This window comes from Oncorhynchus mykiss, chromosome 1 (assembly GCF_013265735.2).
Source record: "Oncorhynchus mykiss isolate Arlee chromosome 1, USDA_OmykA_1.1, whole genome shotgun sequence".
In the NCBI taxonomy this organism is placed as follows: Eukaryota; Metazoa; Chordata; class Actinopteri; order Salmoniformes; family Salmonidae; genus Oncorhynchus; species Oncorhynchus mykiss.
The window spans coordinates 1,768,990-1,788,377 of NC_048565.1; the positions used below are offsets into that span (position 1 = coordinate 1,768,990).

General features: G+C 46.9%; 2 protein-coding genes across 6 annotated transcripts in view; one reads left to right on the forward strand and one right to left on the reverse strand.

Moving 5' to 3' along the window:
• The window catches only part of LOC110520782 (ubiquitin-protein ligase E3A), a 37,646-nt gene extending 36,201 nt beyond the window's left edge, over positions 1-1,445 (forward strand). For all 5 annotated transcript variants that reach the window (XM_036979059.1, XM_036979130.1, XM_036979098.1 and 2 more), the window contains one exon: positions 110-1,445. In XM_036979059.1, coding sequence (XP_036834954.1) covers positions 110-230 — 121 coding nt within the window. In that variant the 3' untranslated portion in view covers positions 231-1,445. The remainder of the gene's footprint in view (positions 1-109) is intronic.
• Positions 1,446-13,337: 11,892 nt separating this feature from the next.
• Positions 13,338-19,388, reverse strand: part of LOC100135976 (cGMP-gated channel) — a 38,734-nt gene continuing 32,683 nt past the window's right edge. Inside the window, 5 exon segments of the mRNA NM_001124315.1 lie at positions 13,338-15,468; positions 15,471-15,507; positions 15,509-15,598; positions 15,601-15,629; positions 15,631-15,850. Coding sequence (NP_001117787.1) covers positions 14,469-15,468; positions 15,471-15,507; positions 15,509-15,598; positions 15,601-15,629; positions 15,631-15,850 — 1,376 coding nt within the window. The 3' untranslated portion in view covers positions 13,338-14,468.

Consider the following 19,388-nt stretch of genomic DNA (forward strand, 5'->3'; position numbering starts at 1 on the left):
GTAGTGCACTATGTAGGGAATAGGGTGCCATTTGGACCAGAGACCCGTTTCAATGGTGACTCCCGAGATCCTCCCAGATCAATAATCTCTCTCTCCTCTCTCTCTCCAGGTTACCTACTTCTCACACGTGTTTTAATGCCTTGCTGCTCCCTGAATACGACACAAAGGAGAAGCTGAAGGAGAGACTTCTCAAAGCCATCACTTATGCCAAAGGATTTGGAATGCTGTGAAACAAAACAACTACTCTGAAACAAAACAGAAAGTTAAATGGTTTAAATGTGTTAATGGATAAGGAAGGAGTTCTACCATACAATGAGACATGAGTTCAAATTAAAAAGTGGCATTACGACAAGGAAATGTTCCAGTAGTGTGTGTGCCAAGATATCAATTACAGACGCTTTGATCTACCCCCCCTCAGATCTCTTTAATGTAGAACCTAATTTGTAGCTATTTAAAATAGTTTAAATCAGTCAGAATGCTTAGTGAAGCAGAATGCTTAGTGAAGCAGAATGCTTAGTGAGGTTATTCTACATGTGTTCATTAAAGATGGTTGCGTGTAAAAGCAGGTTATCATTGTCTCTGTTGGGAAAGGGCACTTAACTAAACTTTCAGAATGTTAGTGAATTGTATGTACAGGACTGTATGTTAGTGAATGGTATATACAGGACTGTATGTTAGTGAATGGTATATACAGGACTGTATGTTAGTGAATGGTATATACAGGACTCTATGTTAGTGAATGGTATGTACAGGACTGTATGTTAGTGAATGGTATATACAGGACTGTATGTTAGTGAATGGTATATACAGGACTGTATGTTAGTGAATGGTATGGTCAGGACTGTATGTTAGTGAATGGTATATACAGGACTGTATGTTAGTGAATGGTATGTACGGGACTGTATGTTAGTGAATGGTATATACTGGACTGTATGTTAGTGAATGGTATGTTAGTGAATGGTATATACTGGACTGTATGTTAGTGAATGGTAAATACTGGACTGTATGTTAGTGAATGGTATGTTAGTGAATGGTATATACAGGACTGTATGTTAGTGAATGGTATGTACAGGACTGTATGTTAGTGAATGGTATGTTAGTGAATGGTATGTACAGGACTGTATGTTAGTGAATGGTATATACAGGACTGTATGTTAGTGAATGGTATGTACGGGACTGTATGTTAGTGAATGGTATATACAGGACTGTATGTTAGTGAATGGTATGGTCAGGACTGTATGTTAGTGAATGGTATATACAGGACTGTATGTTAGTGAATGGTATGTACGGGACTGTATGTTAGTGAATGGTATATACTGGACTGTATGTTAGTGAATGGTATGTTAGTGAATGGTATATACTGGACTGTATGTTAGTGAATGGTAAATACTGGACTGTATGTTAGTGAATGGTATGTTAGTGAATGGTATATACAGGACTATGTTAGTGAATGGTATGTACAGGACTGTATGTTAGTGAATGGTATGTTAGTGAATGGTATGTACAGGACTGTATGTTAGTGAATGGTATATACAGGACTGTATGTTAGTGAATGGTATGTACGGGACTGTATGTTAGTGAATGGTATGTTAGTGAATGGTATGTTAGTGAATGGTATATACAGGACTGTATGTTAGTGAATGGTATGTTAGTGAATGATAAATACTGGACTGTATGTTAGTGAATGGTAAATACTGGACTGTATGTTAGTGAATGGTATGTTAGTGAATGGTATATACAGGACTGTATGTTAGTGAATGGTATGTACAGGACTGTATGTTAGTGAATGGTATGTTAGTGAATGGTATATACAGGACTGTATGTTAGTGAATGGTATGTACAGGACTGTATGTTAGTGAATGGTATGTACAGGACTGTATGTTAGTGAATGGTATGTACAGGACTGTATGTAAGGGAACACCCCCCTGAAATGGACAAAAATGAATGGGAACATATTGGCACCGTACGAAACATACACACAGTGTCCAATACCATTAAATTGGACGTGGTTTCATTCAAAGTTGATTGCAAATGCCAAGTGTAACACTGCAAAAATCCAATAGATGGTGAGTGCGCTCCACCGTAATTTTTCATATTGCAAATGTAACAAGTCAAGACCCAAGAGTAACATTTTGTCAAAAACGTATCACCCCCTTAAAAAAGTGCTTTCTGGACCGTTTTTTGAAATTGAATTTTTTGTCAATTACATGTTTGTATAAGAACTCTATGAACATACTTTTGTCATATTTGATTATAATAAAAAAAAAAATTACTTGTCCATAAGGCATATGTTTTGTCCATTTGCAATATGATTTCATAGGAAGTCAAAAGTCAATTTTTTTTTGCCAAATGCCATAAGAAATGTCCAAATGCAATATGGAAGATTTGAAAGTGCCAAATCAGGATGTTATGTCCATTTGCCGTGTACGATCAATGGAAGTCGGTTTACAAACACAAAAGTCAGTGAACCATGTCCAAAAGGCATTTATACTGCCAAAATGATCTATAGCACTATGTTAAGCCATGAATCAACCTAGATGGTCTATTTGTCATGTATGATGAGGGAGAAGTGGGACTGTTGTTTTTTAACGATTTTTAAGAAAACGTCCAAAATGACAAGGGGCTGGGTGGGCATGGGTGGGGGGTGCCCCCTACCCAACCGTGGACCCCTTGCTACCCCGTAATGGCATTAAAAAAAAATGTGCTCCTGGTAACCCGTTTCAATCACCAGGTGCACGGCTGTGCATTTGCAATATCTTTCACTGTGCATTTACCATCACGAATTTGACATGCTCAAAAATTCTGCAGAAAGCAAAATTGACTGGCCTGATGAACTCGGGATGGCCGGGCAGTGATTCTGGTTCCTCTCCATCACTCGTTAGGGTTGATTTCAGAATGTCACTTTGGTGATGGTACCTCACTGTTTAAACAAATTGCAAATGGACAAAAGTTAGCCAGCAAGTCACCGTCCATCAGTCAATTAGATATCATTCTGACACCAAACTGAAAGAAACTGACACCACACCCACTTTTTCCAACTCGTTTAGAAGCCAACTATCACACATTTCAGAGCTGGCCCACAATTCACAGCACCTTCTGTTCAAACCATAATAAAAACATAAAACACGTAGTTACTTTCTAGCTGCGGGTCCAGTTCTGACATTATGTGTAGGCCTAGCTGAGGCGACCCCGAATACCAAGTTTCGCCTCGATAGGTCATTTGGAGCCCGAGTAGCGACCTGAATTGGTGTTGAAAATCCACATTTTCCGGGCGTTGCTACGGGGTCCTTGAATGAGCTATCGGACTGAAACGTTAGGGTCCGTCTCTATGGGCCGAGGCGGTTGCAATGCACCTAGTCTTGCGACTCTGGGACATTTCTAAATGTTGTCATTTTCGTGATGTCAAAATGAATTGAAGTTATTGCAAATGTATGAGGCTGTTTCTCGGTCCGAGAACCTTCTAGAGCCACATAACTCACCACGCACTATCAACCTGAGCTCTAGAACAGGTTTCCTAAGTTTCGGAACGCTAGGTCTGATGATTCTTTGATAGTTTGAACAAAGGTAACTATTGCAGGCTCTGTTTGTCTCTAAGCACCACACTGTGTCCCTCCGGCCAAGCTGTGTGTGTGTGTGAGTTTTTCTTGGAAATCTTATTCAAGACATGACTGATTTACAGTTCATGAGGGTTGCCTAATCGCACATATAAAGTTTTGGAAAGATCTGACTTTTTTAACCCTTCGAAACAGCCCCTATGACACCAATTATGGCACTTCCGGTTGGCACAGGAAGCTAAAAGTCAACACATATCCTCATTGGGGTATGCTTTTACAGAATCCTGTGTTTTAAGTCTTTACGTTAAGAACTGACTGATTTACACAGGGTTGAATTCACTATTTCTATCAAACATCAGGTTGGGTATGGAAAAACACTTTTAGGTTGATTTTAACCACTTCCAGTTGCTCCAGGAAGCTTAGAATCAACACAGGTAGACCTCATAGTGGCCTGATGGATTGTCATTGAAGACCGGTTCATAAGACATTCATAACCCACATAGGCTTCAGGTTGAATGGAATGTTCCTGAGGTCAAATTGTGCTTCTAACCCTAACTGTTCTCCCGCTGTCACCCAAAAGCACCTGCAATTTAGGGCCAGGCTTCATTATGGGCCTACTATTTTCATGGTCGCGGAGCTCAGACCAAGCAAGCTACGGTCTAGCGGGGCATCTCGTTGAACTCGGCACAGCCTAGAGATTATGATGCCATTGCAGGCTCTGAGTTTCTTTAAGCACCGCACTTTGTCAGTCCATCCTTGCTGTGTGTGTGTGTGTGTGTGAGAGAGAGAGATTTTCTTTGACATCTGTTGGGAGAAATGACTGACTTACAGTTCATGAGGGTTGCCTAATCACACAAATGAAGTTTTGAAAAGATCATACCTTTTTAACCCTTCGAAACAGCACCTATGACACCATTTTAAGGCACTTCCAGTTGACACAGGAAGCTGAAACACATATCCTCCTTGGGGTAGGCACTTATAGAATTTTGAGTTTTAAGTCTTTATGTTAAGAACTGACTTATTTACAGAGGGTTGAATGAGTGTGTGTTATTTCATAAAATCACAGAAATCTCACAGAGCTCCGAAACACACTTCAAAAAGATTTGTCTGAACACGCTGCAACTGGATCTGTACCTTTATTTATTTTTTAAACACCTTTTTTTGAACATCACCAATTGTACATTGTACGATTTCTCTTAAATTACGATAGATAAATGGCTGGTTCTTTTTTTCCTGACACCGTAGGTTCATTTACTTTGACGTGAAGTGGTCAAATTAACGCTCTATTTTCATTTTTGACCTTTAATCCCAGAAAAATGGCCATAACTCAAAAACCGTTGAGGCCTCGACGCCATCTTGTTCGGGGCCAACTGCCCATTATGCCAAACCTATGCTCACCAAGTTTCGTCTTCAAAGTCTTTTCCGCTCAGGAGAAAAGACCACGTCGTGATTGGTGGTGTTTTGTACATTTGCAATATGATTCCATTTGACCTCTTGTGGGATTTACCAGGACAGCGGAAAAATGACCAAGATTTGAAAAGGTTATAAAACGGAAACCGAGAGATTGATGACTTCCTGGAAGATCCGGACCTGCTGCACGGCCCGACGCCGTCCGCTAATTTTAGAAATGTTCGCGGACGTCTAGTAAGGGACTGAACATTTGCAATGTGGACGTTCTCACTAACCATATGGAAAATGTCAAAATGTTCCCTTCAGGTATGTTAGTGAATGGTATGTACAGGATTGTATGTTAGTGAATGGTATATACAGGACTGTATGTTAGTGAATGGTATGTTAGTGAATGGTATATACAGGACTGTATGTTAGTGAATGGTATATACAGGACTGTATGTTAGTGAATGGTATGTACAGGACTGTATGTTAGTGAATGGTATGGTCAGGTCTGTATGTTGGTGAATGGTATGTACGGGACTGTATGTTAGTGCATGGCATATACAGGACTGTATGTTAGTGAATTGTATGGTCAGGTCTGTATGTTAGTGAATGGTATATACAGGACTGTATGTTAGTGAATGGTATATACAGGACTGTATGTTAGTGAATGGTATGTACGGGACTGTATGTTAGTGAATGGTATGGTCAGGTCTGTATGTTAGTGAATGGTATGTTAGTGAATGATATATACAGGACTGTATGTTAGTGAATGGTATATACAGGACTGTATGTTAATGAATGGTATGTACAGGACTGTATGTTAGTGAATGGTATGGTCAGGTCTGTATGTTAGTGAATGGTATATACAGGACTGTATGTTAGTGAATGGTATGTACGGGACTGTATGTTAGTGAAAGGTATATACAGGACTGTATGCTTCCGTCCGGTGACATTCTGTTTGTTTGTGGATCGTATTCCCAGTCAGTATTCTGTAATTGCCAGCTGTGTTGTCGGCTAAACTTCCGGAAATGAAGTGCATTCATATTACCTTGTGAGTTATGCACATTGTTACGTTCCCCAGTTTATGTGTTGTAGTTTGTGTATTTGCATGTGTTTTATTTCAGGAAATGGCTTCCTGAAATCCCTCAAGCAGCTGATTGGTCGACTCCAGGGCTAATTGGAGAGCTGACCCCGCCCCCTCGTCAAGACACAGCTGTCTCCAATTACCCATTCCTTCTGAAGCTATATACAAGCCAGTGTTCTGTTCAGGAGAGAGAGATTTTGAGGTAGGGATTGCTGAGAGAGATTTTGCTGAGGTCATTGCAGAGCGATTGTTTGTGATAGAGATTTTGGAGGTAGGGATTACTGAGAGATTTGCTGGGAGGTCATTGCAAAGCGATTGTTTGTGATAGAGATTTTGTTGAGGTCATTGCAGAGAGATTTTTGCTGGTTGATTTGCTGGGAGTTGGTATGTTTTGTGAGTTTGTTGCTCAGGTAGAGCTTATTTGATGTACTTTGTTTCTTAGTGAAATTGTTTAATATTCTGTTTCATTTGTTCCCAGGGGGAAAGGGGAAGGCACCTTGGGAGTGCTTAGGCAAGAGGCCCGCGGGCATACATATACCCGTAGTATATTCACTGTCTAGGCACACTAGGTAAGACCTGGGCGGACCACCCCCTGTATTTTGGTTAGGGCACCAGGTGGTGCTAAATTAGGTGAAAGTGGTTAGGCAGTTAAGATAAGGAGGGGGGGTGCTTTAAGATTTACTTTCTTTGCTTTGGTTCCGTCCAGCCCCTTTTCCCCATATTACCGTGTAAACGAATAAAGTCCTAGTAAACGGTACCACATTCTGCCTGTTGTCATCCTTACTCGCACCTACAGTCCATACCTTTTTCACTTCACAGAGTTTAGTTGTAGCAGGGTGTTGCGTTCCCTCTTCATAGAGGCGTGCGTAACACACATGGCATTTTAATACCTGACATAGGTGCTTATGCATCAATAATGCATTTGTAACAGATGTGAAATGGCTAGCTAGTTAGCGGTGTTCGCGCTAAATAGCGTTTCAATCGGTGACGCGCCCGGGTATGGGCGAGGGGACGGTCTAAAGTTATACTGTTACATTGATGCTGTTGACCCGGATCACTGGTTGCTGCGGAAAAGGACGAGGTTAAAAGGGGGGTGAGTGTAACGGATGTGAAACGGCTAGCTTAGTTAGCGGTGGTGCAGCGCTAAATAGCGTTTCATTCGGTGACGTCACTTGCTCTGAGACCTTGAAGTAGTAGTTCCCCTTGCTCTGCAAGGGCTGCGGCTTTTGTGTAACGATGCTTCGTGGGTGACTGTTGTTGATGTGTGCAGAGGGTCCCTGGTTCGTGCCCGGGTATGGGCGAGGGGACGGTCTAAAGTTATACTGTTACACATTATTAAGAGGGTGTTCATATGAAGTGTCTATGTCTAAGGCAGCGTGGTTTCCCAAAGTGGTAGAAATATAGTCAATCATGCAACTCCATGATAGGAGGGTAGCTCTCCAGGAACAGGGTAGGAATGAAAACCTCCAGGAGGGCATCTCTCCTACCCTGTTCCTGGAGAGCTACCCTCCTATCATGGAGTTGCATGATTGACTATATTTCTACCACTTTGGGAAACCACACTGCTACTTTTGGCTGTAGTGCTGCATGCAAACTCTTTTCTGTTTAAACATTTTAGATTTTTGTAAACAAAGTTGATTTTTGTATGCCACAGCTCAGACAGAACCGAACACACTGTCCTGATGGAATGTTCTTAAGTTCATATTCTATTTTAATGCATAATTCGACATTAAAATGTATCACTTGCCTTGCATCGCTGCAGTGTATTGTGCCGGGCGATGTTAATATTTTGTAGCTAAATCTGGGAATGTTACCAAAAATATTGGAACCCTTTGCTCACTTTCTAGTTAATCGGACCCAGATATTGTGAGATATTGGAACCCTTTGCTCACTTTCCAGTTAACCAGACCCATATTTAGTCAAATATTGGCGTGGAGAAATGTTTCTTGCATAATAATAGCACTGAATTAATGTGCCACGGCCATGCTCAGAACAGTGTGTGTTTGGTTCATGTTTTGGATTGATTTGGTGGGACTGGGATGCTGTACAGCACAGGAGGTTGGTGGCACCTTCATTTGGGAGGATGGGCTCGTGGTAATGACTGGAGTGGAATAGTATCAAACACATGGTGGTTTGATGTCATTCCATTCGATCCATTTCAGCCATTATTATGAGCCGTCCTCCCATAAGCTGCCTCCACTACTGTACACCTGAAAGCCTCCCAAGCCCTACAGAATGTTTTGGTTTAATATCCAATGTGTGCAACAGGAAGGAAAGGAAGTATTTGTTTGCTGCCTGGTTTATTTGATCAAAATGGTATCTCATGAGATGAAGGAATGTGCAAACATAATGAAACACTTGATGTGTCAAAATAATGCAAAAATAAACTTTTTTTTATTTGTTTTACCCGGAGTCCGCACCTTGGGGGGGGGGGTACTGCTGTCACACTCTGACCATTATTTGAGTTGTTTGTTTCTATGTTTTGTTTGGTCAGGGTGTGATCTGAGTGGGCATTCTATGTTGGATGTCTAGTTAGTCTGTTTATGTGTTTTGGCCTGATATGGTTCTCAATCAGTGGCAGGTGTTTGTCGTTGTCTCTGATTGGGAACCATATTTAGGTAGCCTGTTTTGTATTGTGGTTGGTGGGTTATTGTCTATATGATGTTGCATGTTAGCACTCAGTTTTGGTAGCGGTCATGTTCGTCTTGTTATTTTGCTTGTTTGGTTAGTGTACTTCGTGTTTTTTGTCTTTCATTAAAAAAATATGTATTCACATCACTGCGCTTTGGTCTCCTCAATACAACGATCGTGACAGGTGATGTAGTGGTGTAATAATGTGTTGTATTGTAGGTGATGTAGTGGTGTAATGTGTTGTATTGTAGGTGATGTAGTGGCGTAATAATGTGCTGTATTGTAGGTGATGTAGTGGTGTAATAATGTGCTGTATTGTAGGTGATGTAGTGGTGTAATAATGTGTTGTATTGTAGGTGATGTATTGGCGTAATAATGTGCTGTATTGTAGGTGATGTAGTGGCGTAATAATGTGTTGTATTGTAGGTGATGTAGTGGCGTAATGTGTTTAATTTGTAATTTGTTGTGATATTCTGTAACTGTGTTCATCAGGATGAGCAGCAGCTAATGGGAATCTTTAATAAATTAAAATGTGTGACTGTGAAGTCTGTAAGCCACCGGAGAAGAAACTGTTCAAGGTCAGAGTTCAAATCCCATGATGCTCTTCTTCCGGCCCCAGATAACCTTTTCATCTCCGGTGGCTGTGTCATTTAAGCAGCAGCTTTTACATGGTGTCACAGACCTGCCTGCTTAAGGCTCAGAACACGCTTAGTCAAAGGTCAGGAAATAACAGTGAACCATTAAGCCATGCAGAGAAATTCTCCATCACCATGCCAGCTTTCCATGTCAAATTTGCCCTCATTCAGTGCTGTATGGGCCTGCCAGACAAAAATGCATCCAGTTACACGTTTTTTGATGTTGTGGCTATTGTAATCGACTCAAGTGGGCTCAGACACTGAAAACGGTATGTTTTTCCAGGCAAAGGTTCCTCTCTGCATTGTATATATACAGCTCTTGCGATTATTTTAGGGGATGTGAAAAATGTGAAAAAGTCCTTAAGGTTTAACCAGATTTTTTTTTCTCTCATTTAATCATTTGTAATAAAATCATAGGATAACGTGATTTCAAAATTCAGATATGATCGCCTATGACCACTAAGGGGCAATTCATTTCAATGTAACGTTGTCTCGACCACTTACCAGCTAGACGGCGCTCACCTTACTGCTGTCCCCGACCCACTCAGCAACAATGGTATTAATGCCGATTTAGGTTCTCTGTCTTCCTTTCCTCCATGTTCTCAGTACTTCTCATCAAGGTATCAAGGTCGTTGCAGTGATATATGACAGCGTGTTCATAGAAGTCCAACAATCTGTTAACGCACTTTGTACTTGCAGAGCAATCATTGTACAATTTCTCCATCTGGACCATCACAGTCTTGTAGTCTGGTTCTAGATATGCCATCAGGGTATTGAAGCCGACGTCTATCCGCATAACAACTGCAATCAGCTCTGTGGTTTTTCTCACTCTTTTTTTTCTATTTTACCGGGCAATTCAGTTAAGAACAAATTCTTATTTACAATGACGGCCTTGGAACAGTGGGTTGCCTTGTTCAGGGGCAGAACGACACATTTTTACGTTGTCAGCTCGGGGATTCGATCTTGCAAACTTTCGGTTACTAATCCAACGCTCTAACCACCAGGCTACCCTGCCACCCCAACGCTCTAACCACTAGGCTACCCTGCCGCCCCAACGCTTTAACCACTAGGCTGCCCTGCCGCCCCAACGCTCTAACCACTAGGCTACCCTGCCGCCCCAACGCTCTAACCACCAGGCTGCCCTGCCGCCCCAACGCTCTAACCACCAGGCTACCCTGCCGCCCCAACGCTCTAACCACCAGGCTACCCTGCTGCCCCTCAAAGCTCTAACCACCAGGCTACCCTGCCGCCCCAACGCTCTAACCACCATGCTACCCTGCCACCCCAACGCTCTAACCACCAGGCTACCCTGCCGCCCCAACGCTCGCCCCAACGCTCTAACCACCAGGCTACCCTGCCGCCCCAACGCTCTAACCACCAGGCTACCCTGCCGCCCCAACGCTCTAACCACCAGGCTACCCTGCCGCCCCAACGCTCTAACCACCAGGCTACCCTGCCGCCCCAACGCTCTAACCACCAGGCTACCCTGCCGCCCCAACGCTCTAACCACCAGGCTACCCTGCCGCCCCAACGCTCTAACCACCAGGCTACCCTGCCGCCCCAACGCTCTAACCACCAGGCTACCTGCCGCCCCAACGCTCTAACCACCAGGCTACCCTGCCGCCCCAACGCTCTAACCACCAGGCTACCCTGCCGCCCCAACGCTCTAACCACCAGGCTACCCTGCCGCCCCAACGCTCTAACCACCAGGCTACCCTGCCGCCCCAACGCTCTAACCACCAGGCTACCCTGCCGCCCCAACGCTCTAACCACCAGGCTACCCTGCCGCCCCACTCTGTCCCTCATCGCACTGCTGCCTGCAACAGGATGGGTCTCCCGGTGCCTCCCTTTCAGCATTGCACCTGTACTGCCGCTGTAGTTCAATTCCACCTCGCAATGTTTGCATTTCATCACCTTCTCATTTAACTGTTCAACGTACACAATACTTCACTGCTGTCGCTTCCCTGTCTCACTCACTGCCATTTTTACAACTGTTAACGACTGTGACCTGCCGGTGTGCTTTATATCCGTGGCAAATCATTTGAACGATACATACCTCCTATTTGCATTAAATGTTTGTTTAATTTGTATTTTTTGCCTTTATGATGATGATCAGGACCTGTTAGCGGTTTAATTGAGTAAAAAATAAAATAAAAAAAGTTTTCGGTTAGACATGTTTTCTAAACATGAATGATCCCAAATTCGTTTAAATGTTCAAACGTCTCACCCTTAGTTAGGGGGCCCCCCTAGATTTGACTCCAAATCCAATATGGCTGCCACATTACCATTAAATGGTGCTTTAATTCTTAAAAATCTAAGCTGACATGGTATTGTTTTAAGAAGGCCATACCATGGATCATTTAGCTATTTGATATTGAATTGTAGGACCCCTGATGAAATATTGAATTTGGCCTTCACTACTGTAGCCCATAGAAATACAGTAAAAAAAAATCTGAATCACAAGGAATAAGGTTTTGAAGTGTCTGTCCTATAGCTAGGAGATACTGTATAAGAACGCTCAGGAAATATATATACACTACCATTCAAAAGTTTGGGGTCACTTAGAAATGTCCTTGTTTTTGAAAGAAAAGCAAAAAAAAATCCATTTAAAATAACATCAAATTGATCAGAAATACAGTTTAGACGTTAATGTTGTAAATTACTACTGTAGCTGGAAACAGCTGATTTAAAAAAATAAAAATGAATATCTACATAGGCGTACAGAGGCCCATTATCAGAAACCATCACTCCTGTGTTCCAATGGCACATTGTTTTAGCTAATCCAAGTTTATAATTTTAAAAGGCTAATTGATCAGTAGAAAACCCTTTTGCAATTGTTAGCAGAGCTGAAAACTGTTGTGCTAATTAAAGAATCAATAAAACTGGTATTCTTTAGACTAGTTGAGTATCTGGAGCATCAGCATTTGTGGTGTTGATTACAGGCTCAAAATGGCCAGAAACTAAGCACTTTCTTCTGAAACTCGAATAGGCTGACGAGTTTCAGAAGAAAGTTATTTGTTTCTGGCCATTTTGAGCCTGTAATCGAATCCACAAATGCTGATGCTCGACTTCAGACGAGTCCCGTGGGGCTTATGGGGGTCTTGACTCTGAACCGTAACACCCTGTATATAGACTCCACATTGACTCTGTACCGTAACACCCTGTATATAGCCTCCACATTGACTCTGTACCGTAACACCCTGTATATAGCCTCCACATTGACTCTGTACCGGTACCCCCTGTATATAGCCTCCACATTGACTCTGTACCGGTACCCCCTGTATATAGCCTCCACATTGACTCTGTACCGGTACCCCCTGTATATAGCCTCCACATTGACTCTGTACCGTAACACCCTGTATATAGCCTCCACATTGACTCTGTACCGGTACCCCCTGTATATAGCCTCCACATTGACTCTGTACCGGTACCCCCTGTATATAGCCTCCACATTGACTCTGTACCGTAACACCCTGTATATAGCCTCCACATTGACTCTGTACCGTAAAACCCTGTATATAGCCTCCACATTGACTCTGTACCGGTACCCCCTATATAAAGCCTCGCCAATGTTATTTTACTGCTGCTCTGTAATTATTTGTTATTTTTATTGTTTACTTATCTATTTTTTAGATGGACTATTGGTGGGCTATTGGTGGGCTATAGATGGACTATTGGTGGGCTATAGATGCGCTATTGGTGGGCTATTGGTGGGCTATAGATGGGCTATTGGTGGGCTATAGATGGACTATTGGTGGGCTATAGATGGTCTATTGGTGGGCTATAGATGGTCTATAGATGGACTATTGGTGGGCTATAGATGGACTATTGGTGGGCTATAGATGGACTATTGGTGGGCTATTGATGGGCTATAGATGGACTATTGGTGGGTTATTGGTGGGCAATTGGTGTGCTATAGATGGTCTATTGGTGGACTATTGATGACAATATGAGCCAAAGCTATAATATAAGTGATAAACTACAATGTACAGGAACATTTGTCGGTCACTATAAAGACATAGAATACACACAATAACATTTGGTTTTTATTATTCATTTAATCGTTTGGTTGGAAGTGAACACTTGCTAATACATACCATTGCACATTTCATATTTATATTGTAGATCACGGCAGATCAAATACATGTTTTTGATGACAGTCTGGTCTTGTGATTTGTGCATATTTGAGGTACACTAATATTTTGGTCAAGTTTACATAACTTAAATTGTAAATCTGAAGTTATCAAATGGGATAATAACCTCCGTTGTAAAATACACCGTTTATGGACTGTAGTCGCCATAGAAATAGAATCAATTAGAATATGTTTCATTGCATGCCACATTCATACACATTGACAGATGATCAATAATACTAAATTATAATATTCTCTGTGAAGCACTTCATTCAACTAGACTCATAACATTTGAAAAATAAAGAATACATTTCCAAAACCACTAAAGGCTACATTATGAAAAGTTGGTCTCTTTACCAGGGTTGGGTTCGATTCCATTTCAATTCAGAAAGTAAACCAAATTACGATTACAATTCAAAATGTTACTAATTGTAAAGCATTGAAGGGTATTGAAATTGGAATAGAAATGTGGACAACAACCTCTGACTGGACTGGAATCGATGCGGCTCTCTTACTGCCCCAACGAGTGTCTCGAAACCAGTTCCATGATTCTGATTTTGGAGATGCACAAGTCTGTAACTTCTCAGTCACTGCATATGGAAAGCTGTATCCCAATGCATACACTGGATATGAACATATTGACATTTGACACATATTTAGAGGTGCATTTTTACTCAATAAGAAGGTACATAATACGCGGTTGATAATGTACATATGATGTATAAATACGAACAGTCAAAAAGTATCAAACCATCTACCGTTTTATGTATTGTTTTTTTTGAAAATCAAAAAGAACATCTCTGTGTTGACTGTAAGGGCTCACACACACTGGCAACACATCCCACACAGAGCTAACGGAGGAATGTCACGTTTTGTACAACTTCACGCACCCTGGTACGCCTTCACCTCTACCACTCCGACGCACCTTCCCTATTGAAACACGTTGAGTTGGCTTCGTCCTTTTACTCTGCATTGCCCAGTGTGAAAGTTTCCTAAAGTCTCTGGGTAAATACATTGTGTCGTGTGCCTATTTGGTCTACTTGTCGGCCACCACCTCAGATATATCCTCGGGCCGGACCGACTTCACTGTTGACTCCATGTCGGTGATCCTCTGTTTAATCTTGCCCTGGCCGGATGTGAACTCAGCCATGATCTTGGCCAACTTGGACGTCATGATTTCCATATTACTCTCCAGCCTGAGGATCTTCTCCTCCATGTCCTTGGGGTCGGCACCTGCATTAGCGATTTCCTCATCGATCATGTTGTCCTTCATCAGCGTAGCCTTTCCCTTCTCTTCCAGGATCTTCTTGGCTTCGGGATACTCGGTGAGAGCCTCCATGAGATCATCTTTCGACAGAGCGAAGAGGTCAGAGTAACCCACGCTCCTGATGTTGGCCGTTCTCCTGTTACCAGCTTTGGAACCCTTGATGCCTAGGATACTGATATCTCCAAAGTACGCTCCGTCGCTGAGCACACACCACTGTGTCACCCCGTCTTCCGCAACCACAGCCAGCTTCCCTTCCTTAATGATGTACATCTCTCTGCCGATGTCTCCCTTCTTACAGATGTAATCTCCTGGGGAGAACACCTGAGGCTGCAGCTTCATCACCAACTCAATAAGCAGCCCAGCCTCGCATTCCTGGAAGATTTTCACTTTCTTCAGGGTATCCAGATGGACGTCGATGGCAATCTCGGCCTTCAGCTTGTCCGGCAGGTTCTTCAGCACCTCCTTCTCATCGCAGGTCTTCTTCTCTGTCCAGAGGTAGTCAAACCACTTGATGACCCTGGCCTCCAGATCCTTGGAGACCTTACGGAACTGCATGTATTGCTTGATGGAGTCGATCTTAGCCTGGAAGTCCGCACGGTTTTTGTTCATGTTGGAGATCATGGCGCCAACATTACCGACAATGGTGGCGAAAATCAGCACGCCGATGAGGAAGTCGGCGACCACGAAGAGGTACTCAAAGTCCCTGACGGGGGGCGGGGTTTCTCCGATGGTGGTCAGGGTCAGGGTCGACCAATAGAGACAGTAGATGTACTTCCTGGAAAGGCGGCCGTGCTCAGGGTGACTGATGTTTGGGTACACCCAGGTGTCGGACCCGAACCCGATGATCTTGGAGATGGCGAAGAAGATGCAGGCATTCCAGTGGATGATGATCAGGATGTAAAGTACCAGGTTGCTGATTCTGAAAACGTTGGGGAAGCTGGTTCTGGTTTCAGTGCGGTCAAAGTACTCAAAGAGGCGGTTCATCTTTGCGAGTCGGTTCAGTCTGAGCTCGGGGTTGTTGATGCCCACTTTCAGAAAGAGCAGGTCTGTGGGTATCATTGAAATGACGTCCCATTTGAACTGTGCCGTTTGTCTGTATTTGTCTAGAAGCTTTTGTTTGTCTTTCACAAGCAGCCCCTGTTCCAAATAACCTTTTAAGATAATGAAGAGAAAATGTAATTAGTGAAAATCAAAAAACAAAAGTAAATTAATTTTGACTGCATGAAAGTGTCTACTGCCTCTCTTGCTTGACAAATCACAAATGATCAAAGACACCCCTACTAACGTTGATCAAATCCCCACCGTTCTTCCCAGCCCCACCGGTCTTCCCAGCCCCACTGGTCTTCCCAGCCCCACTGGTCTTCCCACCCCAGCCCCACCGGTCTTCCCATCCCAGCCCCACCGGTCTTCCCATCCCAGCCCCACTGGTCTTCCCACCCCAGCCCCAACGGTCTTCCCACCCCAGCCCCAACGGTCTTCCCATCCCAGCCCCACCGGTCTTCACATCCCAGCCCCACCGGTCTTCACACCCCAGCCCCACCGGTCTTCCCACCCCAGCCCCCGCCCGTCTTCCCACCCCAGCCCCCGCCCGTCTTCCCACCCCAGCCCCCGCCCGTCTTCCCACCCTAGCCCCCGCCCGTCTTCCCACCCCAGCCCCCGCCCGTCTTCCCACCCCAGCCCCCGCCCGTCTTCCCACCCCAGCCCCCGCCCGTCTTCCCATCCCAGCCCCCGCCGGTCTTCACATCCCAGCCCTCGCCGGTCTTCACATCCCAGCCCCCGCCGGTCTTCACATCCCAGCCCCCGCCGGTCTTCACATCCCAGCCCCCGCCGGTCTTCACATCCCAGCCCCCGCCGGTCTTCACATCCCAGCCCCGCCGGTCTTCCCATCCCAGCCCCGCCGGTCTTCCCACCCCAGCCCCACCGGTCTTCCCACCCCAGCCCCACCGGTCTTCACACCCCAGCCCCACAGGTCTTCCCACCCCAGCCCCACCGGTCTTCACATCCCAGTCCTACCGGTCTTCTCATCCCAGCCCCACCGGTCTTCTCATCCCAGCCCCACCGGTCTTCTCATCCCAGCCCCACCGGTCTTCCCAGCCCAGCCCCACTGGTCTTCCCAGCCCAGCCCCACTGGTCTTCCCAGCCCAGCCCCACTGGTCTTCACATCCCAGCCCCACTGGTCTTCACATCCCAGCCCCACCGGTCTTCACATCCCAGCCCCACCGGTCTTCTCATCCAAGCCCCAACCGGTCTTCCCAGCCCAGCCCCACTGGTCTTCCCATCCCAGCCCCACCGGTCTTCCCAGCCCCACTGGTCTTCACATCCCAGCCCCACTGGTCTTCACATCCCAGCCCCACTGGTCTTCACATCCCAGCCCCACTGGTCTTCACATCCCAGCCCCACTGGTCTTCACATCCCAGCCCCACTGGTCTTCACATCCCAGCCCCACTGGTCTTCCCATCCCAGCCCCACCGGTCTTCCCAACCCAGCCCCACTGGTCTTCACATCCCAGCCCCACTGGTCTTCACATCCCAGCCCCACTGGTCTTCAAATCCCAGCCCCACTGGTCTTCACATCCCAGCCCCACTGGTCTTCCCATCCCAGCCCCAGCTCCACCGGCCTTCCCAGCCCCACTGGTCTTCCCAGCCCAGCCCCACTGGTCTTCACATCCCAGCCCCACCGGTCTTCTCATCCCAGCTCCACCGGCCTTCCCAGCCCCACCGGTCTTCCCACCCCAGCCCCACCGGTCTTCCCAGCCCCCCCGGTCTTCACATCCCAGCCCCACCGGTCTTCACATCCCAGAGCCACGGGTCTTCACATCCCAGCCCCACCGGTCTTCTCATCCCAGCTCCACCGGCCTTCCCAGCCCCACTGGTCTTCCCAGCCCAGCCCCACTGGTCTTCACATCCCAGCCCCACCGGTCTTCTCATCCCAGCTCCACCGGCCTTCCCAGCCCCACTGGTCTTCCCAGCCCAGCCCCACTGGTCTTCCCAGCCCAGCCCCACTGGTCTTCACATCCCAGCCCCCCCGGTCTTCACATCCCAGCCCCACCGGTCTTCTCATCCCAGCTCCACCGGCCTTCCCAGCCCCACTGGTCTTCACATCCCAGCCCCACTGGTCTTCACATCCCAGCCCCACTGGTCTTCACATCCCAGCCCCACTGGTCTTCACATCCCAGCCCCACTGGTCTTCACATCCCAGCCCCACTGGTCTTCCCATCCCAGCCCCACCGGTCTTCCCAACCCAGCCCCACTGGTCTTCACATCCCAGCCCCACTGGTCTTCACATCCCAGCCCCACTGGTCTTCAAATCCCAGCCCCACTGGTCTTCACATCCCAGCCCCACTGGTCTTCCCATCCCAGCCCCAGCTCCACCGGCCTTCCCAGCCCCACTGGTCTTCCCAGCCCAGCCCCACTGGTCTTCACATCCCAGCCCCACCGGTCTTCTCATCCCAGCTCCACCGGCCTTCCCAGCCCCACCGGTCTTCCCACCCCAGCCCCACCGGTCTTCCCAGCCCCCCCGGTCTTCACATCCCAGCCCCACCGGTCTTCACATCCCAGAGCCACGGGTCTTCACATCGCAGCCCCACCGGTCTTCTCATCCCAGCTCCACCGGCCTTCCCAGCCCCACTGGTCTTCCCAGCCCAGCCCCACTGGTCTTCACATCCCAGCCCCACCGGTCTTCTCATCCCAGCTCCACCGGCCTTCCCAGCCCCACTGGTCTTCCCAGCCCAGCCCCACTGGTCTTCCCAGCCCAGCCCCACTGGTCTTCACATCCCAGCCCCCCCGGTCTTCACATCCCAGCCCCACCGGTCTTCTCATCCCAGCTCCACCGGCCTTCCCAGCCCCACTGGTCTTCCCAGCCCAGCCCCCCCGGTCTTCACATCCCAGCCCCCCCGGTCTTCACATCCCAGCCCCACCGGTCTTCACATCCCAGCCCCACCGGTCTTCTCATCCCAGCTCCACCGGCCTTCCCAGCCCCACTGGTCTTCCCAGCCCAGCCCCACTGGTCTTCCCAGCCCAGCCCCACTGGTCTTCCCATCCCAGCCCCACCGGTCTTCCCAGCCCCACTGGTCTTCCCATCCCAGCCCCGCCGGTCTTCCCACCCCAGCCCCACCGGTCTTCCCACCCCAGCCCCACCGGTCTTTACACCCCAGCCCCACCGGTCTTCCCACCCCAGCCCCACCGGTCTTCACATCCCAGTCCTACCGGTCTTCTCATCCCAGCCCCACCGGTCTTCTCATCCCAGCCCCACCGGTCTTCTCATCCCAGCCCCACCGGTCTTCCCAGCCCAGCCCCACTGGTCTTCCCAGCCCAGCCCCACTGGTCTTCACATCCCAGCCCCACTGGTCTTCACATCCCAGCCCCACCGGTCTTCACATCCCAGCCCCACCGGTCTTCTCATCCAAGCCCCACCGGTCTTCCCAGCCCAGCCCCACTGGTCTTCCCATCCCAGCCCCACCGGTCTTCCCAGCCCCACTGGTCTTCACATCCCAGCCCCACTGGTCTTCACATCCCAGCCCCACTGGTCTTCACATCCCAGCCCCACTGGTCTTCACATCCCAGCCCCACTGGTCTTCACATCCCAGCCCCACTGGTCTTCACATCCCAGCCCCACTGGTCTTCCCATCCCAGCCCCACCGGTCTTCCCAACCCAGCCCCACTGGTCTTCACATCCCAGCCCCACTGGTCT